Source organism: Euwallacea fornicatus, chromosome 15, assembly GCF_040115645.1.
Source record: "Euwallacea fornicatus isolate EFF26 chromosome 15, ASM4011564v1, whole genome shotgun sequence".
Taxonomy (NCBI): domain Eukaryota; kingdom Metazoa; phylum Arthropoda; class Insecta; order Coleoptera; family Curculionidae; genus Euwallacea; species Euwallacea fornicatus.
This window is the reverse complement of record NC_089555.1, coordinates 914,302-939,855: the sequence shown is the minus strand read 5'-3', so window position 1 is coordinate 939,855 and position 25,554 is coordinate 914,302. Positions and strand designations below refer to the sequence as shown.

At 36.8% G+C, this 25,554-nt stretch overlaps 4 protein-coding genes and 1 long non-coding RNA gene across 12 annotated transcripts; 3 read left to right on the top strand and 2 right to left on the bottom strand.

Annotated features, from left to right (window-relative positions):
- The first annotated feature begins 388 nt into the window (after positions 1-388).
- Positions 389-2,643, top strand: LOC136343583 (TBC1 domain family member 19). Its single transcript, XM_066290398.1, has 10 exons — positions 389-541; positions 623-780; positions 835-979; positions 1,039-1,133; positions 1,185-1,245; positions 1,295-1,525; positions 1,732-1,869; positions 1,918-2,077; positions 2,131-2,332; positions 2,380-2,643. Exons 1-10 carry the CDS (start codon positions 440-442, stop codon positions 2,636-2,638), a joined length of 1,551 nt encoding a protein of 516 aa, XP_066146495.1. The 5' UTR covers positions 389-439; the 3' UTR covers positions 2,639-2,643.
- A 143-nt stretch (positions 2,644-2,786) lies between these two features.
- Positions 2,787-4,394, bottom strand: LOC136343589 (uncharacterized). Its single transcript, XR_010732804.1, has 3 exons — positions 4,285-4,394; positions 4,178-4,222; positions 2,787-3,621 (listed from the first exon to the last, which is right to left on the bottom strand). It is a non-coding gene; the product is annotated as an uncharacterized lncRNA (long non-coding RNA).
- LOC136343576 (uncharacterized) lies at positions 4,356-20,514 on the top strand. 8 transcript variants are annotated; one of them, XM_066290378.1, is made up of 22 exons: positions 4,356-4,755; positions 4,819-4,893; positions 4,975-5,034; positions 5,088-5,129; positions 15,030-15,893; positions 15,951-16,055; positions 16,105-16,200; positions 16,262-16,318; positions 16,372-16,558; positions 16,861-16,921; positions 16,972-17,120; positions 17,174-17,357; positions 17,458-17,580; positions 17,681-17,762; positions 18,444-18,491; positions 18,556-18,645; positions 18,704-18,863; positions 18,932-19,059; positions 19,113-19,258; positions 19,309-19,455; positions 19,508-19,616; positions 19,668-20,514. In XM_066290378.1, exons 1-22 carry the CDS (start codon positions 4,731-4,733, stop codon positions 19,904-19,906), a joined length of 3,177 nt encoding a protein of 1,058 aa, XP_066146475.1. In that variant the 5' UTR covers positions 4,356-4,730; the 3' UTR covers positions 19,907-20,514. The 8 variants fall into 8 exon arrangements, with proteins under 8 accessions (XP_066146475.1, XP_066146477.1, XP_066146474.1 ...); XM_066290380.1 differs by having other exon boundaries at positions 4,816-4,893; positions 16,114-16,200; XM_066290377.1 differs by having other exon boundaries at positions 4,816-4,893; positions 18,707-18,863.
- A 49-nt stretch (positions 20,515-20,563) lies between these two features.
- Lamtor1 (Late endosomal/lysosomal adaptor, MAPK and MTOR activator 1) lies at positions 20,564-21,961 on the bottom strand. The gene is made up of 5 exons (XM_066290403.1): positions 21,682-21,961; positions 21,518-21,594; positions 21,372-21,461; positions 21,107-21,320; positions 20,564-21,049 (listed from the first exon to the last, which is right to left on the bottom strand). Exons 1-5 carry the CDS (start codon positions 21,736-21,738, stop codon positions 20,948-20,950), a joined length of 540 nt encoding a protein of 179 aa, XP_066146500.1. The 5' UTR covers positions 21,739-21,961; the 3' UTR covers positions 20,564-20,947.
- A 356-nt stretch (positions 21,962-22,317) lies between these two features.
- Xe7 (A-kinase anchor protein 17A) lies at positions 22,318-25,541 on the top strand. Its single transcript, XM_066290390.1, has 11 exons — positions 22,318-23,080; positions 23,138-23,420; positions 23,497-23,616; positions 23,850-24,057; positions 24,109-24,165; positions 24,227-24,395; positions 24,447-24,626; positions 24,678-24,810; positions 24,873-25,049; positions 25,152-25,268; positions 25,323-25,541. Exons 1-11 carry the CDS (start codon positions 22,561-22,563, stop codon positions 25,489-25,491), a joined length of 2,133 nt encoding a protein of 710 aa, XP_066146487.1. The 5' UTR covers positions 22,318-22,560; the 3' UTR covers positions 25,492-25,541.
- Positions 25,542-25,554: the final 13 nt, after the last annotated feature.

Here is a 25,554-nt window from a genome sequence, read left to right as displayed (position 1 = left end):
AGTGCAGCATCCAGCTGCATTTTACACTGGAATAGTTAGCTTCAAATTTCGAGATTTTGGTACTTCAATTTTAAGTTTTCATTGGGCTATTCTGAAGTTCCTTGAGCTCCACTTTTCCAGTCATCATCAATTAGCACATTAAAAATGGTGTGTTGAGGTATTCGGAATTTACAAAGTGGCCCGTCGATTTAACCATGGATTGGATATTTACGTTCGAACCACATTCAATCGAAAAAAAGAACTAAATTAAAAAAATAAATGATTCTTTATCATGTAAATGCCTCTATCCGCCCCATAGAAGTTTCATCAATATCCGCATGGCAACTTTACCAATTACGACCGTAATCTCGAATAAATCCACTGCATCTATCGCAGTAATACTCTTGTACATTTCCCTGATAAAAGCTAAGCCAGATGTACTAACAGCTCTTCAATTACTATGGAAGAACTTAAAGACTGCAGCATACACCATACTACGCTAAAACTATGTGAAGACTTGAAAAACTCTTCACACTACAAGACTTTATTTGAAGATGTGCAGGTACGAACTTTGGTGTTATATAGAATTTATCACCAAACGTCTATAAATTGTCCTCAAAAATGGCCTTTTTTCATTATGAAGAAACTGGTGTCTACCCCCTATGTTCGTGTAGAAGATTTAAAAAATTCCCTTTTAAAAGCCATGCAGGAGAACGGACTTGAGGCAGAGCTGAAAAACAACATCTACCGATGGGTTAAAATCAAGAAAAAAGACTCCTGCCCCTATGATTCTTTCTTCAGGTGCGTTTCTTCGTGTTCCTAACTAGCTCCACTTACCGCGCGGTTTTTATACAGAAAAGCTCAAATTCATTGGGACAAACGCATTCACAAATCTCTAAACTCTATGAGCAGCGAACTTGGGATTAGTTTGGCTAGATTGAGGAGCAACAATGAGAAGGAAGAACTGGCAAATAAATGGACCGAATTGAGCAATTTTGAAGTGGGCATATGTTTTCAAACAAGCTTTAAGGCCTTTAAATGATGCATCATTTGCTTTAGGCAGATATTCACAAATACCGACCAGTTTACGCTCCTAAGGATTTTTTAGAGGTTTTGCTCACTCTTAAAGGGCCGACGAAGGAGAAGTCCAAAAGGTATTGTATCATTGATCATAAATGAGGATCACTTTCGTAGATGTTCTATAGTGACGCACATCGATGGGAGTTTGCTCAGTTGCCGTTAAAAGTGAAAAACTTGGGAGATTTGGTAGGAAGACATTTTCATCAAGTTATAAAATTGCAGAGAGAATTTTCAGAGGAATTTATACATAGAAGTGTCCAGAGGTGAACAGATTCTAAATAGTAACAATTTGGGATCAACCAACCAGAATTACACTCTCTTGGAGAACGAAAGAATCGCATTGGGAGAAAAAATTTTGGCTAAAAACTATGCTCCTTTGGCCCAAGAATTCCTCAAGAGAGGCTGTCCAAAATGCCTGCGATCGAAAATGTGGACTCTTCTTTTGGGCGCAGAAGTCAAATCGGCGGTAAATATTTGGTACTTTGAAGATAGAAAGATCTTAATGCATACGATACCGTGATACAACGATAAATGATAAAAGGACTAGGTATTCCCTTCCAGGAAGTTCGCGAAAATTCTACCGCATTCTACCATAGAACACCGCTCATTCTGTGATTAAACCGAACCTTTTTTTTAAATTATTGTTAAAATAAAAATAATTTTCTATTTTAGCAAATATCCCATTTCGAATCCTTAAAACACAATGTTCTTCAATACGATCTTATGATAGATAAGCTTATAATCAAAGATATAAATCTGACGGCCTCAAACGATGACCAGTATTTCGTTTTCGAAGATGTGCTATATCAAGTAAGTGTCGTTTGCATAAGTGCTTTTGTGCCTCAAATTTCATTTCAGGTAATGCTGTGCTTCTCGAGAGATTCCGAGGTACTTAAGCAGTTGCCTAGTCAGCCGGCCTTCATGCAAGTTGGTCTGAAAGGACGGCCTAATACTACAGAAAACACCTTGGTGTTTCCCCCAAGTGGAGTGATACCTTTCCATGGTTTCACCATGTATGGTAAGATAATTTTCATAAATTTCTGCGTGCTTAATGATTTAAAGACGCTGCAGCCGCGCCATTTTGCTACCTCTACAACAACTCGGCAGATCTTTACTACGCCTTCCGCGCATATTATCTGAGATATTGGCACCGCCTTCACAGGGTCTGCGCAAGTGCTCAAGGTATCGTTGCTCTATGTCTGCAGTTTGAGAAGCTGCTGCAATGTTATGAACCTAACTTATGGCATCACTTTAAGAAGTGCAGAATCCATCCGTGAGTAATGGTTGAAGTTTGTAATATCAACTGAGTATAATTTTTAGGCTAAGGGTGGTAATCAAATGGATCATGAGAGCCTTCAGCGGCCATCTACCTCCAGAACAACTATTAACCTTATGGGATTTTATCTTGGCCTACGATTCATTAGAAATCATCCCCCTATTGGCTCTGGCAATCGTGGTTTTCCGGAAAGATAACCTCATGAAAGTGAACACTTTAGCTAACATTGAGGCAGTACTAGCTGATCTCAGTTCTATAGCGGTAGTTCCGCTTTTGCAAATGGCTCTAATAAAGGACAGTTGAACAAATGTATTTTTGTTTCTTGTCATAATTTCCAGAAAATGGTGACATAACCTCGCATTTTCCATTGCAACAAATTCAAAATGGATGCCGAATAAAACGGGCGCATGCGTTCTCAATGATACGATTATTACCGCTTGCATATAGACAAAGGAACATGAAACGTCCTTGAGGTTTTATGGCAAGGCACTGTCGGTTCAATTCGGCAGTGCTCGGCAAATGCACGGAACTTGCGAAACTGGCTTTGGTTGTAGTCGTAGAGAGTGAATATGCATAGCAACAAAGGGATGAGGCGTGAAGGGAGTTTGGTAGCACGTAGGTCGAAACTAAAACTGCGCCATCAAGAATAAAGACGGAGATATGGGTGCGGTCTCGGTCTGCTATAGGAAAATGGAAAATGAAAACGCACGAGACAAAGCAGTCTTTTCGAGATTCGCCATATTGATTTTGAATCATTTTCTAGAATAGTGTAGCCAAACGATGACGTCATCAGAGGTTAAACATTTTTTTTGTTCATTGTTTTAGTTTCATTTTCATTTTAACGTTTGCTGTCTAATTTTGACCAACCTTTTTTTTCTATTAGTCACGTTTATTTTAAATTTTAGTCCGATCCTGCCTGATCAGATGTCAGGTAGAGGACGGAATTGTTTGCAAGTATCAGTAATGCATTAGCGGGGGCGCATATGGAAAAAGATTTAAACTTTCTTTTAAATGGAAAATATCATCCTAATCATCAAAGGATGCTACGTTTCAGGGGACGTTAAAAAATAAAAACGGTAGTGGGTACTTCAGGCAAAAATGTTTTACTAATTACTAGGATACGCGATTTTCTATGATAATTTGAACCGCCATTTTGAACAATTAATTTAAAGAATCCAGAGTTTTTAAGTGATCGCTTACCTTTACTGAAATAATATTCGGCCATTTTTTGAGGTGACATTTATTTGGCACTTGCTAGGTAACTCACACCTACATCAACTTCTATTCTGAAATGAAAATTGTGCCATTTTATACTTTTTTTATTGCATTTATTTAATAAAATTAACATTTAGTAAATAAATTAAAACAATGTTATTATAATATATTTCCGTTGGGTGGGGAATTAATAATAACGGTAATTTTTTAACGTACCCAAAATCGTTCATTAAGCATCCCTATTAATGAATGATTTTTTAAGTTGTGACAGATAATCAATAAAATATATGTCAACTTTGAAGTTTAAACTTCAAATTATGTTTCAACCTTGAATGTAATTCGGCCTTAATGTAAGATTTTGAGAGCGAAGTGAACGGTTTGAATGCCATGACTGCTTTTATCTGGCCGATCACAACACTTATGCTTGACACGTGATCGATATCTGTCACTTGACATAGGGGTTTTTCATCTCAGACTGAAGTGTAAATCCACTTAGAGTAAGTGGAGTGAGTTTTAAATTTAAAGTTGAAATGTATATTGCTATGTCTTATTGCATTTTAGTTTTTTATTGTGGAGTCGACGGGAAAATATTGCAGTAAAATTTTGCTTCACTATTCCCATACTCACTTGTGTCCGCACCCGCAATAACTTGGCGCCATCTGGCGGAGTTCTCTATTTCGGGATTCGAAACGTTGGAAAGCTGTGTTTTACACATTAATTCGAGACATACGTACCATTTACTATCTCATGTTGTAAAGGATAACTATAGGGTGTTTATTAGAAACGGAGGCCGAGTTGCGTCTTGCGTCGATAAACTGCGGACCAGCAAACAGCAAATGTACCCGCCATGTTACTGAATTACCGTTAGTTACCGCCATCGCCGAGTCCGGCCTTCAAGTGTGATTTGAGTTTTCTCTCTGTGCGGCAAGATTTCCACTAATACGACCCTGTCCGGTGTTCAAGAAAACTCCTCAAATCAGGGAAATTGAATTAATTCTGTGATTTGGCGACTGATTTCAGTGATTTCTTACTTAAATCGGGAAAATTCTGCTCTTGTCGTGTATGATCGGACCCAGGCTACTTGATGGCATCTGAAGTGTCATTTCTCAAATTTTCAATTGTTTTTATAAACAACTCCTGAGCAGGGCTAAAGTTTGGTTGAACAATTCTAACCTCAAATATGGAAAAACTTGGTACTGAAACAGGTGAATTAAAACTTTTCTGGTCTCTAAAATACAATTATAAGGTATTGTTGTGTCATTTTGCAGTAAAAGTGTCCAGCTACGAAACTTCCAGGACTAGAAGGTCTTTAGTTGAAGGAACTAATGAAGACTCGAATGATGGTAAAGCTATTGCCTTGCAAGTTTTCAAACCAAACTTTATCAAAATGTTACCAGCAATACTTATAAATGTCTTTCTTTCAGGCAACGAATTTGCTTCATCAGGCTTTTATGTTAGAGAAAAAACAAATGAGAAGAAAGTTGGTAAGTTTTTTTCCTTTGTGTGATAACTAGTTATAAATTTCTCTTCGTTTTAGAGTCTCCTGGTCCAACTGTTTGCAATGAAGATCATTCAAAAGGTAGGGTATTTTTGGTTGCTTATACAGGGTGTCCTGTTTATTGTAGTGGGGTTTTAATCACATATTCTATGCCCAAAAATAGCACCATTTTGCCATGTAAACTATATTTGTAGAATGCTTCATTATCGAAATACAGGATACCAAAATTTCAAATTTTTTTTTCACAGCTGAATTCTTAGGTACTTTGGCATATGACTGAAAAAGGTGACAGATAGGGAAACCCTACGAGAGGGGAAAACTTTTTAATTAAAGATAGAATTCAAGCTCTGAAAAAATTACAGTTAGTGACAGCTGACAAAAAAGTTCAGGGTGGCAGAAGGACCGTGACCCCCCAAAAAGTGTCACCCTGTACATATTGTCAACAGTCAACAATCTAAAGACAGGGTATCTAAAAATCTGAAAATTTGACATCGTGAATTTCAGTAATGTAACATTTTTGGGATATAATTTATATAGCCAACTGGTACTATTTTTAGCTGTAGAATATGTGGTTAAAGTCCTACAAACAATCTGGACACTCTGTATAAGGGCTAATCGAGCGAAAGACCAACAAAGCATGGTATTTACCAGCAGCTATCAAAGGATATGTAAAAATTACCAAGATATGACAGCAGTAGGTGCTACCTGATATTGAACCAATCTCCTCACTCAAATAGCCATATAATGTATCATGTTCTCGTAAAAAAAATATATGTAATATCAAATCAAAACCCTTTATTGCCCAAAAGTTGCAAGACCTGCCAACGTCAAGCAAAAAGTAAAAGTAAAAACAAACATTCCCTAACATAGAATATTATCTAAAAGGTACCTCTTCAGATGCTTTTTAAACAGTTTCATGGAGTTAATTGTCTTAAGATTATGTGATATTCTGTTATATAAGTTTGTACGTGAATAGTAGGGGACTTTTCTGAAATAGTGCAGTAGAGTAAGGCAGAATAAAGATCTCTGTGTTATGTTGAGTATTATGATCATGTATATGTGTTCTATGCGTTTGAGGCAGATTGTTCATTTTTTCTTTATTTCGTGGGAATAAAGTCTGACACAAATAGGGGTTGTTAAAGTGGTGGAAATGCACCATTCTCAGTTAAAATAAGCGGAAAATAACATTCACCCTTTACTAAAAGTTTTGCTAAAAACCTTTATTAATGTTTCAGTGATAAATCTGTTCTTATCTTCAGAAGTTAGGAAAAATCGTTATAAAAACAACAATTTACAGGGTAAAATGTTAAAATATGTGAAACACCCTTAAAATTCTTCCTCATAATCGCTAAGGAACGATAATTTTTTAATATGGATCCTTTCTATGATTGGCACTGAATTCCAAGCACTTCAAAATGCGCCCATTTACGAACTTCGTTATTGCTCCCGATGTAAACATCAGGTCCACACACAACGGTCATGAAACATTTCTAAGAGGTCCTTTCTTATATCTTGGTTGCAATGGGTCCATGCTCCTTTCGGTTGAAACCAGCAGGTGTGATATTTTTCTAGTCAGGTTTTCTAAAAGATGGTTTACCACGTCCGTTTGCAATCGTTTACACCTTGGGATTTTGAGATATTTGGTGGAATTCAATTGGTCGTTGTAACTTAGGGAATGCATTTGATTGCCTTTTGGGAAACAAGAGACGTTAAAACTGAAGTTTTCAAGTCTAATCGCTTTAATAACATATACAGTCCATTTCATCTATATAAAAAAAGTCTTCTTTGGATAACTTGGCTTAATGTGACTAAATTATATCTTAAAAAGTTGGAAGCTTGCTGACGTATCAAAACTGCCTCACAAAAATACATCCTGAGTTCATAATCTTCTGGCGTTGAAATTTGGCGAACTCCAGAGCACGGATATTATGCATGGCCAGGATTCTGTGAATCGAAGCTCGTGCTGGCTGCCAATCGTCTCAGCAGTATGAATAGAGGCTAAGTAAGCTGAAACATTTATACACACAAACACTCATTTTTTTCATCAGAATCTACAGGTTTTGACAAACTAGGCTTCACGTGTTGCTTTGGGTCACAATTAATGAAATTGTAATATAATCATATACAGTGAAAGTCCAATATAATGGCGGCGAAGGGACTGAGTAAAAAGAGTCGTTACATCAAGACTCGTTTTCTTTTTAAGATTAAAGAAACAAAAAAAAACAGAAATTTATTTAAAACATTAAAAACTATAACAGATAAATGATAAAACCTAAATAATTAATTTTTTCTCTATGGAACTGATTTCGTTTAGAAGTTTTTTGTCGCTTGAATAACTCTATAGCGTATAAGTGTTCAGAATTTTATAGCTTTTTCAATTGATGGTGGTTTAAAATCTTCACCATTCTGAGAGCCTTCGTCACTTTCATTTTGGATTTCTTAAATAGTGAGCAATTCGTTTACAATTTATCGATCAGATAAAGCATCGTTTGTTTTCAAGAGAAGGTAAACATTTACAAATTCGGTCCATAATTCATATGAAAATGTGAGGTTGTCTCGTGTCACAGCAACAGGTACATTACCTTCTTTTTCAAAATCATTATTTATGCCTCTTGCCATTTCAGCAACAGCAAGATTGTCCGCTTCAAAGTCGTCAGCTACTGGTGCTCGTTGTAAATCCGTAGGTCTAAAACAATTCGTAATTATTTGGGGTGATACCCCTTTCCAGGCTTTAAAAATCATTGATAGTTGATTTAAAAAAATTATAATAGCACGCTCTTTGTTCTGCTGATTATTTGCAATCATATTTGTTAGCTAGAGTTTTCTGAAATGAACTTTTATTAATCTTATGATACCCTGGTCAGCGGCTGCGGAACTCGTGGAATTTAGTGGGAGATATTGAGCATTGCTATTCTCTAAATTTGACAGTTTTGGGTGTGCTGAACAATTATCTATCAAGAGATTTTTTTTCTTTAATTTAGTGTCCCAGTCTTGCGAAATTTTTATAAACATCTCGTCCAGGTTGTTTTATTAGACATACAGGACACAGATAACGCCTCAATATTCTTGAAACAGCGAGTGTTTTTTGATTTTCCAATAACAATCAACTTACATTTTTTTTATCTTGTCACATTGGTACCGGTAAACAAAGTAACTCTTTCCTTCGACATGTTTCCACTTGTTCACTTCTCCATTAAATTTCAGTGTTTTGTACAGAGTCATTTTGGAGAAAATACCTGTTTCATCTGGGTTCAAAATTTCGTCATTCTGATAATTTTTTCGAATCTCCGTCTACCCAGTTTTGAACCAGTTTTTGTCACTGCATGTGGTACACTAGCAGCTTCACCGCTAATTTTTCCGTACACAACGTTATGTGTTTGCTGGACACGTTTTATCCAACTTTCTAATTGTTCATATTCCGGACTTTTATTCATTATTTTGGCGAACTGTTCCCCTTTTGCCTGCAGTATTGGGCCACTGATTGTTGATCGTTTACTTATTTCCCTTTTAAAACACTTAAATAATGCCTGATCAATATTCCTATGATTGAGTAACTTAAGTTCTTTCTTTAGCGACAAAGTTTCATTAAATGCATCCTAGGTATTTTCTCGGTTCTTCTAAGTTGTAGAGAGAGTAATGCGATAAGTGCAACTCATTTGCAATTGCATTGTTGCTTTCATCTGCTTCAAATCTGGAAATTATCATATTTTTCGCTTCAATGGGCCAAACTTACTTTTTCTTGAAGTAATTTTTTTAAACACGAAAAAACCTCTGGAACGTAAATAAGCTGAGTCCATGCGATGAACACAATCTCCAATTTATATAGTCCTCATTTATAATTCAGAAACTTTCCCGGTAATTCTTATTCTCTTTACGTTCTTTTGTAAAAAATCAATTTCTTTGTCCCATTTATCGACACAAAACGTAAATGAAAATATCGACACGTCAAAAACTCAGATTCGATGGTTAAAATCAACAAACCCCTTTGTCGCAGTTTTAGTTGCTTAGTGTCGGCAAACGGCTCAAAGAAATTGATTTTTTGCACATTTGTAGTAATTGCAATATGAAGTCGACACTGCCACCATTCCATTAGAAATTTCGCAAAAACAAACCGAAAGGTAAAAAAAGCGGTGTCTTAGCAGCTTTTCATACAAATCGCAGAAAAAACACAACCACGCAGAAGTGTGTCAAATATGTGTATTAAAAGCAGATTTTCTGGGATTTTTAAAGCTATTAAAGGTGCAGCTTTTTAAAAAATATCACTCTTTAAATGACTTTTCAAAGAATGTCGGAACTCGCGACGTTATACTACAATTACCATAGTATATCCCGTAGCGTTGTCATGCCCAGCTAGCAAACCACCGAAAACGTTCGGATCTCTGTAGCTATACGTCGTTATTCGCTACTTGCATTGTATTTTTTTCTCGTCCATTTGTCTCGAATCAGGGGATATGTCATTGAGCCCTCTGCATGTTCTTTTGCCATTCATCTGCATGTTCTCTGCCATAATCTAGTCACGTGATTTATGGAGAACAAATAGTTTCATCCAAACTTGACTGGAATGGTCATTTTCTGCCACTTAACTAGGTCTCGAGTCGCCCTTCTTAAAAACGCACAAACGAATACGGCGAATCAGGGCGTGTCATACTCACCTCCGTTAAGTATGCCAAAGTAATCCAATTTTTGGAGACGAGGCGAAAAAGGGCGATTTTTTGTGAAATGTTACGGTTAAGTGCAATTGCCTTTCAACGAATGTATTTGCTACCACACAGTATATATCTCCTGTAAAAAATGCACTTCAAGTCGGCTCAGTACCTAAGCGGTTTGGGCCACCCTATAAGCGATAGAACCACTTTTCATCTTACGAGAGATTGATCCTTTCAAAGTCACCTTCGAAATTTCTGCTTTTTGTGGATGCGAATCGCGTTGTAATGTCGGTTTTCCTAGGGCAAATTTTGAAAAGACGAAAATAGGGGCATTAGTTAACATTTCAAAAAACACTAGAGGTAGGTATAGGAGTTGTTAAACAGAAACGATCGACAAGAAATAGCGAACCTAACGGTGATGTAATATACAGGGTGTTCCATTTAACGCGTACGAGTAGCTGCTACTTTTTTCTATAGTCGACAACGTCGCATTGTTGAAAGTATTTTAGGTTAGTTCAGGTTAGAGCAAGATCGATTATCTACGCTTGCAAATTGCCAGAAAGATAATGTGTCGCCTTTTTCGTAATCGCCTGGCCTGCCGTCGGCCCCGAATCACTCTGTATTTGCGTTGGTCACGGCCCCAAAAAGTGTATTAATACGTGAATATGCAGATAATATTCACATCGAAACGAAGAGTGTCTGATCCAAGTGCAGAATCTATTACCTTGGAGGTATTTAAGTATAATTATTGCATATTTTGCGATCATTAGTGCCACATTCACATTAACAATTATTACGCAGTAGAAAATCGTTTGCGAACCTGTATGAACCTCTATTGTGAAATATATTCTATAACCATCAATAACAACAACAATAATAATAATAATAAACAGAAATGTATTTGTTATTATTGTTTATATTAATGGTTATACATCAACGAAGGTGCCACGAATACGTAGAATTTGGTTCATGAAATTCTCCGCATATAACTCGTGCATGGAAAATTTTGGATAATTTTTGGACCGATGTGCATTCCTGCAATCTGGATGAAAAACTTGAGGTTTTCCAATTCAAATTGCACTAATGCATATTGTCCTAAAATCAGTCCACAATTCTCAATGCCTATAGTCGTTATATTAAATATTTACAATTATACGGTGCGTCCAAGATAAGGATGTCCAGCATGAGGATCTCGTAAACGGTAAAAAATGCAAGTCTGTATCTATTACCGATTGCGACAATTTTTTACACCGGTAAAACTGTACATTTACAAAAGGCTATAAAGTTTTTTGTATATTTCGAAACGATGTAATTTTTTAAACAATTCAGTCATTATTAACAAAAATAACAAAAGGTATGTTCGTTATACGGGAAAAAATAATCCTCAGGTGCCCTTCGGTTCCAAAGACTCACGAGATATGCGTCTAGTGTAGTTAACATTTAGTGAGTGCTAGTGGGTGTCCTGTAGCCTTCATTTAGTAAGTGGATTGGTTGTCGTGTAGCTGTCATTTAGTGAGTGAAAGTGGGTATGGTCAAATCCTTCTTTTTCGTGCTTAGAAGTGTGTTCCTCCCTCAAGGCTAAGTAGAACGAGGTCTCCACCCGTGCTCCCTCACGTTAAGTCGTCACGTTAAACCGCGGTTTAACATGGGGAAGTGCGATAGGATGTAAGGTCTAAGGCCTTGTAGGGGGCGAACTACGCTGAAGGAAGAGAGAAGCCCTTAAATGGTCCCACTCGCGGGATGAGGCGATGGGAGTAGAAGATCGGGGTAAGATGTTTGTGGTTTCAATTAAAAGAGGAGGTTTTGATTGTTATTTTTTGAGGTTTACAGGTAAGTTTTGGCAGGTCAACGACGACAACTTAATTGGATAGACGCCGTTGGCTGGGTGCCACGTACGGGAGGGGACGACGGGATTGGAACGTCGGGGCGAGATGGGTTTGTGGTTTAAATTAAATGGGGAGGTTCTGATTGTTGTGTTTTAGGGTCTACAGGTAAGTTTTGGTTTGGAAGATGTTACATGAACACTCGAAAACTAAGGAATTTGTCAAGATTTTGAAAAGTTTGACAAGTGTCAAGTTCGGGCGTTGTATTTTTCCAAAGTCTCGGATGTTTTCTGATAAAAAGTCGTCTGAAAATCGACCGAAAAATTTCCAGGGCCGTATTTAGAGGAAAAACGTTGGTCGTTCTTGACAAACGAAACGTCATAGGATGAAACTAAAACTGTCGTGTTGAAGCTTACAAAAACTGGAATGGAGGGCTATGGAAAAGTGATTTTAGTTTCCACGCAGCTCTTAATATAAGTCGGGAAAAATAAAAAATAAATTGGAAAATTCCGTTTTCGAATTAAGTTCATTTTTTTTTTTAATAACTGAAAAACCAAAAGTTATTTTATAGATCTGTTTACGGTGAGAAACTACTTCCTTGAATGCGCAACTCATCTTCCCTTTTACTAAGTCTGTATCGATTACCGTGTGTGAGTTCCCCATGCTAGACATCCTTTTCTTGGACACACTGTAGAATATATTTCGTAATGTAGATTTGATGGCTTCCAAAACCCATTTTTGTGGTGCGGCCCAGTTATTGTAAGTATGCCCCTCCTGCTTGTAAAAATATTAGAGCCTAAAAAATTCGGGAAAATAAGTATCTTAAGGTCATAGGCATGGTAGTATTAGGATTATACCCTTCAGTTATCCAAAAGAATGTTTTCCTACGAGCTAGGGACAAAATACCTTTACCGCACGCTTTTATGAGTTGAAAGTAGTCCTTTATCGCACAAGTGTCTTTAGAAGTTTTACCGCACGCAAATCAAGGTAGTATGTGTCAGCGTCGCACTTCGTTGCAGATGTTGTGAGGCTTATTACCTCCTACCTCTGATCGTCTCCAATACACATAATATCAAAATAAAGAGCACAGTTTTGGTATTTGTCATGAGGTGACATAGGACTCTGTCCCTAGATAATGACCTTTGCGACCCTTAGAACAATGCAAAATACGTTCTAATACTTTGATGTACTGAATGAACTATCTCACAACATCCCTGATAGTGTATGTTCCTAATTTGCGTCGAACCAGCCGAGTGTTAACGAAACGAAAACCTTATATGTAGTTTTCACCCTGAGATAGTTTAACGGTGCTGAGTTGAAGCCGATGTATTTGCGAACGTTTTCTTTGATCATCGCTTAATATAAATAAATATCTGAAAAACAAAAACATTCACCCAGTTAGAAATCCCCGCGGACTTGCGCCGGAGCCTCCCCGAACATAAGTTCCGGCGAGGCTGCCAATTATGGTTTCTTCCATGCTCGCACGTCCTATTCGATCTTATGCTAGAGTCGTTGTCCGCATGCGTCGAGGGTGTTCGCTATTAGAGAGAGGCGCATGCGCATCCTTGATGTTTGGATCAAGCTGTGGTTGTGTTTTTATTCGACTTGGAATACTCTCGCTCTTCCGCCTGTCTACATTCAGGGCTGCTTGGTTTGCGTGGGAGGCACTGTGCGTGAGTAACAGCGTATTTCATGGGCATGGCTCAAGATCAAAAAATAAGTTACTGCAAATTGAAGAGTAAAAAACCTGGAACTAGTTGAAAGAATGGAACTTACAAAGCAGGAGCTCTTAAAAACCTCTGAAGAAAATCGTAAAATTGGAATTTTCATCACAGCAATTCTTGAGGTTCTGAAAAGTACTTGTGTGGCATTTTTTTTTTATTTCTGGCATATTGTTTTGAAGTAAACTTCTCTGAAAATGTATCACTTTAAGAAAAACTTTTGACCATCTCTGGCAGGTCGAAGATCATTTCAAGTAATAAGAGATTGAAAATCCCCTCTAGAAACTGTAATGTTACTTTAGAACAGAAATTGCTTCGGGCTTAAAAGGTACTAAAATGCCCTTTTTCGTCCAAAATAATCCTTTATCCTTTGTGAGTAAATCTGATACTTTTACGTTTGTAAATCTTTGAGGTTCTGAGTCCTCTTCAGAAAATTGAAGTGTGTTTTTCTAATACTTGAATTGATTTCGATATTTAATGTTGAGAAAGGGCCTTATGAATGACTAAGATTTTTCAAATTCTCTCTTTTTCGTTAGGTCTTTTAAGTCTGCAATTTCATGGCAGCAAACGCAGCTCTCTCTTATTTCCAATCGCTTCATTCCAGTCGTTGCAGTAACTGCTTTGTTGTCTATTGCGCTGAGAATTTATGTCTGAAGCGTTATTCAGTTAAATTTTAATATGTGCAGAAAATCTCTTCGACTAGCTACACGTTTACTGGTTTTAAATGATCTAATGAAAGTACAATAAGTTGTGTTTATACAAAAAAAAATTTATTTGATAGCTTTTTCAGGATTTGTGGTCTCGGGTAGTTGGCGGTCAGTCAATGGGCGATTCACGTGGTTGCCTTTAAAAGGTCAATTGTTCTCGATTTGAATTACATTTTCGACTTTCTGAAAAACTGGTCTGTAATCTAGTTTAAAGCGCTCCGGGCTGATCGAAAAATTTCTACAAGGCGATACGCTGGGGGCAAGCTTCGTGCATGAATTTGACATGAGATTGAACTAAGCTCGAGTTCTTGTTCGATTCTTCGATTCAAAGCTGATCGCTCGAGATTCGAATGCGGTCAATCAAAGTCTACTCCCTGACATCACAGATCATATATGAAGCAAGCTCAAATCGAATCAAGGGCAGTAAGCCTGAACGATACGACTAAAGAATAAATTTAAGTTTATTTAAAAAGTTTATAGGATAATATTCTTCTACTTAGATGTAAAAATAAATTAAAAAAAAAACGATAGATTCGTCGTTGCTGAAATATTAATGGAAAAAGGAAAACAATTCTTGGTATATGGCGTAGTGAATGTAATAACAAAACAAAATTGCTAAAAACTGTAAGTTTTTTCATTTGACTGCTAATGCCACAATGCCAAATCGTTCCATTTTTTCAATAAACCAGCAGTAAGAGATCTTAGAAGTGGGGGCCATAAATATTTCACAACTACAGTGTATATACGATTTTTTCAAAAAGTCGAAAAAACGTACCTTATGGTCATTCAAAACACCCAATATTGTTTTTTTTTTTTAAGGGCAATAATGGAAAAAATAATATACAAACGTTGACGCTGCGGCTCTGGGTAAACTATCAAATCTCTGCACAGTAATGAAACACTTTCCGGTATGTTATATATTATTACCGCTTGCGCATATGAGCGATCCACGGTACCTATCTGATCTTGAATCAGGCACCTAAAACACATAAGAATATAATTTTCGATTGGTAGACAGTAACATGAAGAATTTGCTCTTTCTATTGTGATTGGCGTGTAAAATGAAACTTCTGTGTTCTTGCAGAAAATGGAATATCAGTTGATACAGACCATTCTTCGAGCCCTTTAGAAAACGGAGAAAATTCGACAGAATCGACCCGCGAAACTGTAGAAGATCCACAAACAGACGATCCCATCATCTCTTTAGAAATCACTCATAACGGAGCTTGTGTAGTTAATGAAACACCTGATGGAGAAGCCCTACAAGGCTCAGAAGCTGTAAATATCAAAAAGCGGGGAGAAAATAAACATTCTACTGAAAGTAACCCTGGGGAGGAGACAAAGCAGGCTGATGTCTGCATTGACCAGGCAAATGACATATCTGAAAATTTACCTGCTTCTAACGTTGAAGACTATAAGGAGAATGAGGAAAATGGAAGTGTAGATGCGAAGTTAAGCGTTGAAGAAGCAGATAAGGTTCATGAAAATGCCGAAACGGAGGAAGAAGAAGATAAAGATGCTTCCATACAAATGGAAATAAATGCAAATGGAAATGTGGAGGAATGTGAAAATACTCAGGAAAAAAGTGATGAGGAAAATCCGGAAATTATTGATAGTGATGAAGGTGAAAATGTTGAAGTAAAACAAAGAGGCGAAGGAGATCTGCAAAGCGAAGAAAAATCCCAGGAAGAAGCTGAAAAGTCAGACAGGAAGCTCACGGAAGAAACTTTACAAATAGAAAATAAGTCAATTGGAAAAGATGAATGTAAACCGACAGGAACATCAGTAGAAATTAAAAAGACTAAAGCAGGCTTTGTCAAAAACAGAAATAATAAATCTGATGTTAAAAATACGGTTACAGATTTAACTGGAGATGACCCGCCTGCGAAGTCTAAGACATCAGATAAGATTGATAACTGTGTTCAGAAAGAGCAGTTGCTGGAAGCTGGTACATTGAAAATAATAATTTTACTTCGATATCAATATTTATTAATATATTTTTTAGGAGCTACTTATCAAGACACAGATGCCGATGAGGATTTTGACCCATCTCTCTTCTGTCCTGATATATCCATGGATGTTGACGAAGCGGCGGTTGTGGCTAACGAAGGTAGGTTATGGAGGATTTTTTTTGAATTTGAATACTATAATATGTTAAGCTATAACAGAACACGACTTGGATAGTGGAAGTTCGAGTTCTTTGCTCTACGAACCCATATTTTCAACTTTGGTGGATGAAATGACTGGGGCAGAAGGTAAATTATGCGACTTTATATTTTTGGAGAGGCGTTGCCAAATAGTTATTGAAATTTTTAGTTGAAGTGAATCTAACTCCTCTGGAAATGGAATTGAGGCAGAAAATGTATGGTCCAGGTATGGGCTTCTTGTATGTTTTAATATAAGCTTGATTATATTTATGGTTTTAGACAATCCAGTTCAAGCTTCAAAAGTCCACTGCACGGCTTGTAACGTGCATTTAGGCAGTTCTTTAATTGGAGCTAATAATCGATTTGTTCATCCGTTGTTGAAAGTGTTGATTTGCAAGAATTGTTATCATTTTTATACGAGCGGGGAGTTCGAGAAAGATGAAGACGGGAGCGAGCTCTATTGCAGGTAGGTTAATGTGATATAGAGAGTGACCCATTTAAAACAGTCCCTTTGCCACTTGATCCCCCGTATCATTTAAAATTGTTGAAAGGGTTGTCACCCCTTTTAGTGGGATGACTCTACTCCTACGAATTTATAATCTAAGAATGTCCCACTTAAAAGTAAAATCGACATGCCTCGGGGTTTTCCAAAGAAAAAAAGTTCCATTCAAGATATTTCAAGTGAACTTTTTTAAATGGACCACTCTGTATATGCGTGAGCTTATAAACAAAACTAATGCATCTCCTTATGGTTGCGTTCTCTTTCAGATGGTGCGGACAAGGAGGAGAGGTCCTCTGTTGTTCTTCATGTGAATTTGTCTTCTGCAAGGTTTGTCAAACAAAATTTCTTATTTCGGCATTATTAAATTTGTTTTTCAGCGGTGTATCAAAAACAACTTCGGTTTGAAAAAGTTCAAAGAGATAAGAAACAGCGACGATTGGAACTGCTTTCGTTGCGATCCAGGACAACTGTCCAGCCTGAGAGCTTCGTGTGCAGAATTCATGGAGTATTATCGCACTGAATTGGCGTAAGCCCTGATTCCACATATCAATAATTGCTTACAAATTGTATTTAACTTAGGAGAGCGCACACTTTAGCCGGTACGAATCCAGATCTAATGACTACGGATTACACGAAATGTTGCAGTACTCCGGTTGTGAAAAAGGAAGAGTCCAATACTTCGGTGGTTCAGAAAGTACGAAGAAAACGGAAAGAAGAAGACCCGGATTATTCACCGATTACCCTAGGAGAGCCACCTGCTAAGGTATGCTGTTGTGTGCAAGGTTGATTATTCAGGTCTTTTTGATTCAGGCTTATGGGATCTTGGAGTAATTGAAATTTTTATTTTCCTTTGATTTCTGCAGAAACTTTCAACCGGGGAACAAGGTTATACTACAGTACCAGCTGCAACAGCAATTCGTGCTTTAGCTCCGAAACCAATTTCAACTCCCTTACGACCCATTAATCCCTCTGGATTCAGGCCTCAGGTATGTAAGATTAAGTTTAGTGGGTTAGCGGATTTTATCTTTTAGTTATTTCCTAAATTTTGTTAATACTAAATTAGATTTGTTTATTTTTTATTATTAGGGCGCCCAAGGAGCGGTGTTTAAGGTGGGCAATACAACTTTCAGAAACCAAGCGCCTGGTAATGCAGGTTATACCATCCAAGGTAGGGAGTTATCCAGTTATTTAGTTTCCTTTGCATTATAGGCAAATTTATTATTCGTTTAGGTGTAGAAGATATTTCTATTTTAGTTGGTTCTGTTACATCTAATTCAGGTAGGAATAAAATAATCTCATTCCTATACGCTAATGTTTACGCCTTTTCGTTATGCCTATTTCTTAAACTTCAGTTTATATAAAGAGATGCATAGCTTTTCGAATGTGATTCTTCTGTCCTCCTGACCTGTTGTTTTTTGTTCTGGGAATAGAATGTTTTAATTGGTCTATGTAACTTTGACGTCATTATATAAATATCAACATTGATATCCATATAACTGACCGTCTTTTAAGGCATACCTAGAGGTAACACGTACATATACGGAACGTCCCAAAAATATGCCGACGAAGTTTGCGGGTGGTGGGTAACTCTAATACAATTTTTTTTTATAGACAGATGCTCGTAAATGAGTCATTTCAGCAGAAAAAAGGCAAATATAGTTTTTGCATATTATAATTACTTCTTTTTACACGTTTGATTTCCTGAAAGTTATTGAGAAATAATTATAAATTTTTGGAATTGCTATTCGAAAAAATTTGAATTACTGACGAATTTTGTGGCTTTCTCGCTTTTTGGCAAATTTTCCAAATATTCGAACAAACTTTACAATTGCAAGATTTTTGCTTTCAGGAACAAAATCTGGCACCTCGGAAATAATTACCATCCCATCTTCATCAGGTAACTTTTCTGCATGTGATGACCCCATTGAAATCTGAACGTTTGTTTTAACATTTATTTACAGGAAAAAGTACAACTCCGGGCTATATTAAATTAATTCCCCAATCACGCATGACCCTGACACGGTTGCAGGGACCTAATAGTACAGGGCCTGGTAATGATTTCTGGAATATATGGGGTGTCTAAATAAATACGTATTTATTATTTTTTAACAGGTAGTAGTGGTAATATTCGGCCAGGTATTACCCCTGTTCGACCAGCAAATCCGCCCGGAGTGATGCCCGCAATGAAGCACGAATGGTTCGAAAAGACTGTTCGGGCTGCAGCGAGAGTCAATTCGAATCTGTCTTACACGCTTACTCAATTGAATAGGTCAGTTTATATGTCAAAATGCATTGTATTTACAAATGTATAAACCAATAATGCAACAAAACTTTTAGACAGCAGTCCCAAGCCGGCAGTGTGGAGGCATTGGCCGTCGTCCACAATAAGTTACAAGAAGTCCTGAGCACCTCCATCAATTCCCTGATTCAAATCAGGAAGAATCTTCGCACCGAATTTATTGCGGGTACAGTATGATGCCGAAGTGTAGAGATTTAGTTTATCGCCTATTCTTTGCAGGTATCAAAAATATTAAGTTTCCTCTTAAGCCTGCGGCCCCGCCAAAGCCTACCGGGGCTGTAACTGTAAAAGACGATGACGATGTGATTTTTGTCAATCCAACTACAGTAGCCAGTAACAATGTAAAGAAAATCTCCCTGCCACAGGTAATCTACCACCACTGCCGCTTATAACAGCTATAATTTTCAATCTGCAGCTCATAATACCGCCCACTGTGACCCTCACAAGGAAGGTTGTTCCATCCACCTCCTCTAGTAGCATCACTATTAATAAAATCAATAAAACCCCCGCGGCAAGCATCCCTACGAGTAGCCCTCCAGTGAAAGGAAGGGGATTCTTGAAGGTTAATTATAAAATCTTTAATTTACGTCGATTTTTCTTAACTTTCTGTGTAGGTCAGATCATTGACAGCCCTTCAGAGCGTGCCTACTGAGTGTATTGTAATTCCCGATGATCCCCCAGCTGTTAAAACTTCACCTAAATCTTTACTCAAGATCCAAAAAGGTAAGTAATGCCTCTTTGACTACCAGATTGGTTATTATTACCTCTTGAAAGCGGAACGGGTTGCCGAACCGATAGCTAGGAGGAAATCTGGGGAAAAATCAACGAAATCTCAAGTGGAACAGCCGAAAAAGTTGTTTAATGTTTTAATGGTATACGATGTGAAGAAACAGCCATCTCCCGAAATTCAGCAAATGATGAACGCAGTAGTGATGGTGACAAGGTCGCCTCAAATTGAAAACATGCTTGAATCCGAAGAAAAAGAGGCCAATTGTACTGTTGAAATAGATTAATTCTCAAACTATGGTTTCTTAGGAAAATGCTGCCGTAATATGGCGTCAATAGCACTTTTAAACATCAACCTCAGTCTTGCCTTCCGCTACCCTCTATGCCGCCACCTAAAAAACTGCATGAATGTAAAATCCATGGGCATCGCTTTATAGCGGCTGCTGTATGATGGCACCGCTTTCCTAGGAAACCCTGACTTCGGGGTCAAACTGTTGCGATATGCCCTGTATCATAAAATGGTATCAATAATAATATTAATATAATAGTGTTAATGTTATTATAATAATATTATTTATTTTTATTGTTCATATATATGATACACGTTTATGATTTGTATATTCAGCCATACTGCCGGGGTGCTTTGGTAAGTTATCAAAAGCAACTCCTGCGTCCTCATATAGTCATGGTTATTTTCCAGTTTTATGAGATGATAATGTTAATTTTCTATTACTTATATCTTCGCAAGAATGATATTGTTAAAAAGAAGCGCATATGTAATTTGAAAAAAGCTCTTTGAGTTTGTGTAAATCCTCGACTTTCTGTCTTGTATACATATTGTACAAATATTTCCTTTGTTTAACTGAGTCTAGGAAAATAAAATGGGTAAATGCGATTAATTGTTTTATTTATTATGCCTTTATTACGGTAAAAACAAACTTCACTTAAGTAAATAAATTTATTAACTGTTCACTATAATCACACAAATCTTAGACATAATAATCTGATAATCTTTCTAGAGGTAAAATTAGCGAGTTCGTAACTATAGCAGGTAAATATAAGATTTTCTTGGTTTATACAAATTCACAAATATAAGAGAAATTTACATTTTTTTTAAGATACAAAATTAGAAATTACTCCTTCTTATGCTATACTTATAATACAATAACATCAATCTTAACAGTATCATATTTACAGAAACAATCATTGTTCACAGTTAGTGAAACAACTGGAAACTTTGAGGGTCCCAACAAAAAGGCATTCAAATGATATGTTCCAACTATTTCACCAAATGCAGTAAAAACTAAATGAATGAAACAAAGCTGGTTCTATGAATTTAACCCCAATCCAAATGGTACCACCAAGTCTTCCTTATGGTCCACATTGATGTCATTTATAGCACTTACAGCTGCTTCCAAGGAAGAATTAATCTGCAACCCCCAAAAATTGATTATATAGATACCACAACACTGGCTTACACAACTTACCAATGCAACATCTTCAGGACCAATTAGATCGGCTCCCAGTATCTTTTCGGGCTGCGCCACATCTTGCAGTACACAATTTTTCAGTTTCACTGCCAATTGATTCCTATTAGCTCCAAGAACCTGTTGCACCTTTATATTGTATTGTTTTACTCTTTCAAGATACTCATGTTGCTGCAAGTTATGAGAATCTAGAGCGGCTACGTCGATAACATTCCTATGTAAAAGTATTGGTTACAGAGAGGAAAAATAACAATTTTTGCCTTACGTTGCTGTCTCTTGCAGTATTCGGGTTAAAGCAGATTGTTCGTCAGTCTTTATAGGCAAATCATTAGAGTTCCTGCTTAGAAGGTCGTCACTAAAGTAAAGGAAGTTGAATGTAACATAAGTTTTTGAAAGTTTTAAAGGGGTTACCTATTCACTCTTTGAATATTTATGTTGTTTGATACTGGATCTACTAGTAGGTGTGTTCTCTCATTGGGTTCTCCATTCTACCAGAAGTTAATTAGTAATATTAGAGTGTGATAACACAAAGCAAAGTAAGGGTATATGTATATAATTACAATAAATTTGTTTACCTGTAATGAGCTATCATCTTTGCAAAATAAATTAAGCAAACTCCAGCAACATCCCATTATTGTGAATATTGAAAGTCGCGTTTACAGCACTTTTGGAATTACTTACTAATAGTTATCAACTAATAAATCCTGTTTAAAATTAAATATTTGTTCATTATTTTCTTTTTACAAAACCAAAATTGATTGTTCCAGGTGTTTTTGTTTTCTTATTTTTTTGTTAAAGAAGCACAGACGTTTTGAATGCTCTTTCTCGTTTAGTAGCAACAACCCGTGTGTGTTCGAAAAAGATCCAGCATAAACGCTAGTCTTGATGATTAAGTGACAGTGACAGGGATTGATTGCGTTCACTAGTTTTGGATGTAGAACAGTTAGAGGTGAATGGAGTACAGAATGGTGGGTAGGGTTAGTGTTTCAAGAATATTCATTACTAGATTATCATTAGTTAACTACTTATCTCCGAGGCACTTAAAACTATTAGCAAGTCTTAAATTTTAAAGGATTTAATGCCACACCTTGATATTTAAATCTATCAGTTTGGCGATAAACAGGGGTTCAGTGCAGGACAGTATAAAAAATTCAGCAATATGAACGAACCCTTGTTCAAATGACATTGGATCTCTTGCTTTGGCATTGACACGCAAATCGTCATAGAGTGGTAAATGGCAACATCGGTTGAAAACCCCGTTCAGCCGCTCCTCTCCCGTTACCCATTATCCAGAATTCCAGTATCCTGCGGTTGAAAGCGCTAGGTTTCAGTGTTCTGTTTGTCTTTGCTATAGAGGAAAAGTGTCGCTAAAAAAAAGGGAAGTTTCAAGTTCTGAAAAGCATTGATAATATAGACTTTCCCATGCCTGAAAAGGTAAGAAGAAAGTTCGAATTATGAATGTTTTTCAGAGATGTCCCAATACGTCCGAATTGGAACCTCTGTACCTGCCGCAGCAGCTCTACCTACGCCCCATTGCGAAACTGAACATATCCCTGCAACTGCCCAATGTGAAGAAACTGGGCAAAAGCATCTCCCACTGGGAGATTATGGATAAAATCAAGGAAGTGATCAAACCCCATGAATTCAGCCTCCTAAAAGTGACTAAAACCACCATGGAATTCGTTAGATTCGAGGCCGAAGTAGAGAAAAGTTCTAAGCTAGAATGGGTTATAAGCAAGCTGAATAACAAAATGATCAAGCTAAAAGATTTTGCTGAGATGATGAGGCTTAAAGCTGCAGAATGGCATTCTGAGTTCCCCAACCGTAGAGTGTGGGATGCCTTCTTTTCTGAAGCTAAAAACATGGATGAAATGAAGGCTGGAGAACGGCCTGATACAATGCATATTTCGAATATTCCTTCTAAATGGTTTGTACCAACCCATTTGAGTCATGATGAGGAAGCAACGCCCTCAGGTAAGTATCACTCAATATCATTGAACCCTTTAAAATAAGGTCATGTGTTTCTTGCAGAAAAAATTCTCTTTAAAGTTTTTGAAAAGTTTGGTAACATTCGTTATGTGGATATCCCAATTTGTGACCCATATCGCAAGAAAATGAAAGATCACATTTCTGGACTAAAATTTTCTTGCTTTGAAAAAATGGAATGGTTTGAAGGTTACATTCAGTTCAAGGACTACATCAGCTTTACTAAGGCAATGGATTTTTTCCGAGATAAAAAATTGGTGCATAAAGATGACGATGGATATACAGAAGTTGAAATTAGGGTTGATTTTGATAAAACTAAGCATTTGTGGTAAGCAAGTTTAATTATTTATCATAATTTAGTTCTTTTTAGTTATAGCAATTTCTAACATTTTTGTGATTTCTAGTGATGCCTCCATTCGAAGAAGGGAAATTGTTAGGGATAGATTAGTGGAAAAGGCAAAAGAAAAAGAAGAGAAAGATCGAAAAGCTTTAGAGGATAAAAAGAAACAAGAGGAGGCTGAGAGGTTTGTACCTTTTAATATGGAACAGGAGGGTGTCTTATAGATTGTTTAATTATTGTTTTTCTAATAGGGAGTTTCGTTGATAGTGATGGTAAAAAATAGTTTTTTCTACATTTATGGACACCACATTGAATTTTAGATTTTTTTAAAATTCTGTTCTTGCACTTGCAATTTTTTTTACATTATTACAAATATTTATTAATTATTTGTTTTGAGATTGAAGGTAAATTTTACAGAAAAAAAGAAGAAAATTTGAAAACGCAAAAGGAAATACGTCGTCGAATGCGCGAGGAAAAACGCAAGGCAAAAATATTGAAAAAGTTGGAGATAACTGGCTCTGATGAGATCAACGAGAAAATTGCCAAGGAAGAAAAGAAGTTGGTCAAAGTACAAAGAAAATTGCAAGCTATTCGATTGCTTGAAGAATTGTTTAGGAGGATTAAAGTGAGATGTAATAACCGTCTTATTTCAGGAGATTAGTAAATTTTACTTTAGGAGAAAAATGATGGAGATATACATCACTATAATGTACCAGATCCAGGAGGAGATGAGGTACATATTGCCATTATTTCCAAATTTCTTAGAGCATATATTGTATTACAAATGATTATAGCTAAGAAGACTGAAAACTATTCAAGAATTGGACTATTTGAACCAAAAGGAAAAGTTACATAATGCAGTCAAGGGCAGAGCTATGTTAAAGAGTATTCTTTCAGAGAGAGTAAAGCCTAAAAAAATTTCAGATTCCTCTGATTCAGACCTATCACCAGATGACAACTCTGGTAGACTGTGCAGCATATAAAACCAATACCAAGTTAATCTAAATATTTCAGATCATTGGAGGAACACGAGCTCAATACAAGGGCATCATCCTACAGAATTAATGTATGGTGGGCATGCGCCGGTCCCTCCTCCAATGTACAGTTCCCCATATCAGCCTATGTCTATGTACCCTCCATTTAGAACTTCTATCTATCCAGATATTGATATTTATGCTGTCTATAGGAGCAGAGGTGAAATATGACTTTTATTATCAAAAATGTGTAAAGTAAAGTAAAATATAGGTCGAGGAAGAGGTAGAGGGCGAGGCAGAGGTGGAAATTTCAACCCAAGAGTCCCATATCCTCCAGAGGTTTATGAGGAATACTCTACTCGTTATCATAGCAAACCCAGGTATCAGCATGATGACAGACGTAGGCAAGGACATGTTTGAGATTAGGTATTATTAATAAATATTAATGAGGAATTATAACTTTCAGGTCGAGATCGTATTCCCCAAGAAATTCACGAAAAAATCGCTCTTATACAAGGTCGAGAAGTCGTAGTTATTCAAGGAGGAGATCAAGAACTCGTAGTCGCTCTTGGTCTAAATGGCGGCCTGATAGGAGGCATGATAGGAATAGCAGAAGTAGCTCTAGAAGCCATCGTAGATCAAGGTAGGAAATTGTGGTAATTCAATGAAGGAGTTTTCCTATTCTAATTCAAATTGTAATTTGTAATGGATTAATCTCACTTAATTTTAAATAAATAAATTACAGACCCCGGAGCAGAGATCGTAGTAGGTCAAAATCTGAGAAACGTTCTCGATCTAAAGATCTAAGATCTCGAAGTAAAAGCTCCTCTAGAAACGTTAGGAAGAGGAGGAGTAGGACAAGGTGAATGATGTCCTAAATTAGGTGAAATGCAGCGTCACTAATTTCAGTTTTAAGGTCAAGAGAAAAATCCTTGGAAACTTCTAAGTTCATGACCCCGCGACGGTTGCCAGACCAAAAGGAGCAGGAAAAGAGAAGGAGTAGGAGCAAGTCCTGGTCTGTGCCTAAAGAAAGAGAAGCAACCACAAGATCTTGGTCAAAAAGTCCAGAAAAAGTTTGTGATTAAAAATTATAGTTCATTCTATTTTATTTTGGCATTAAAGAATATTTAATGGATCTAGAAAATGTT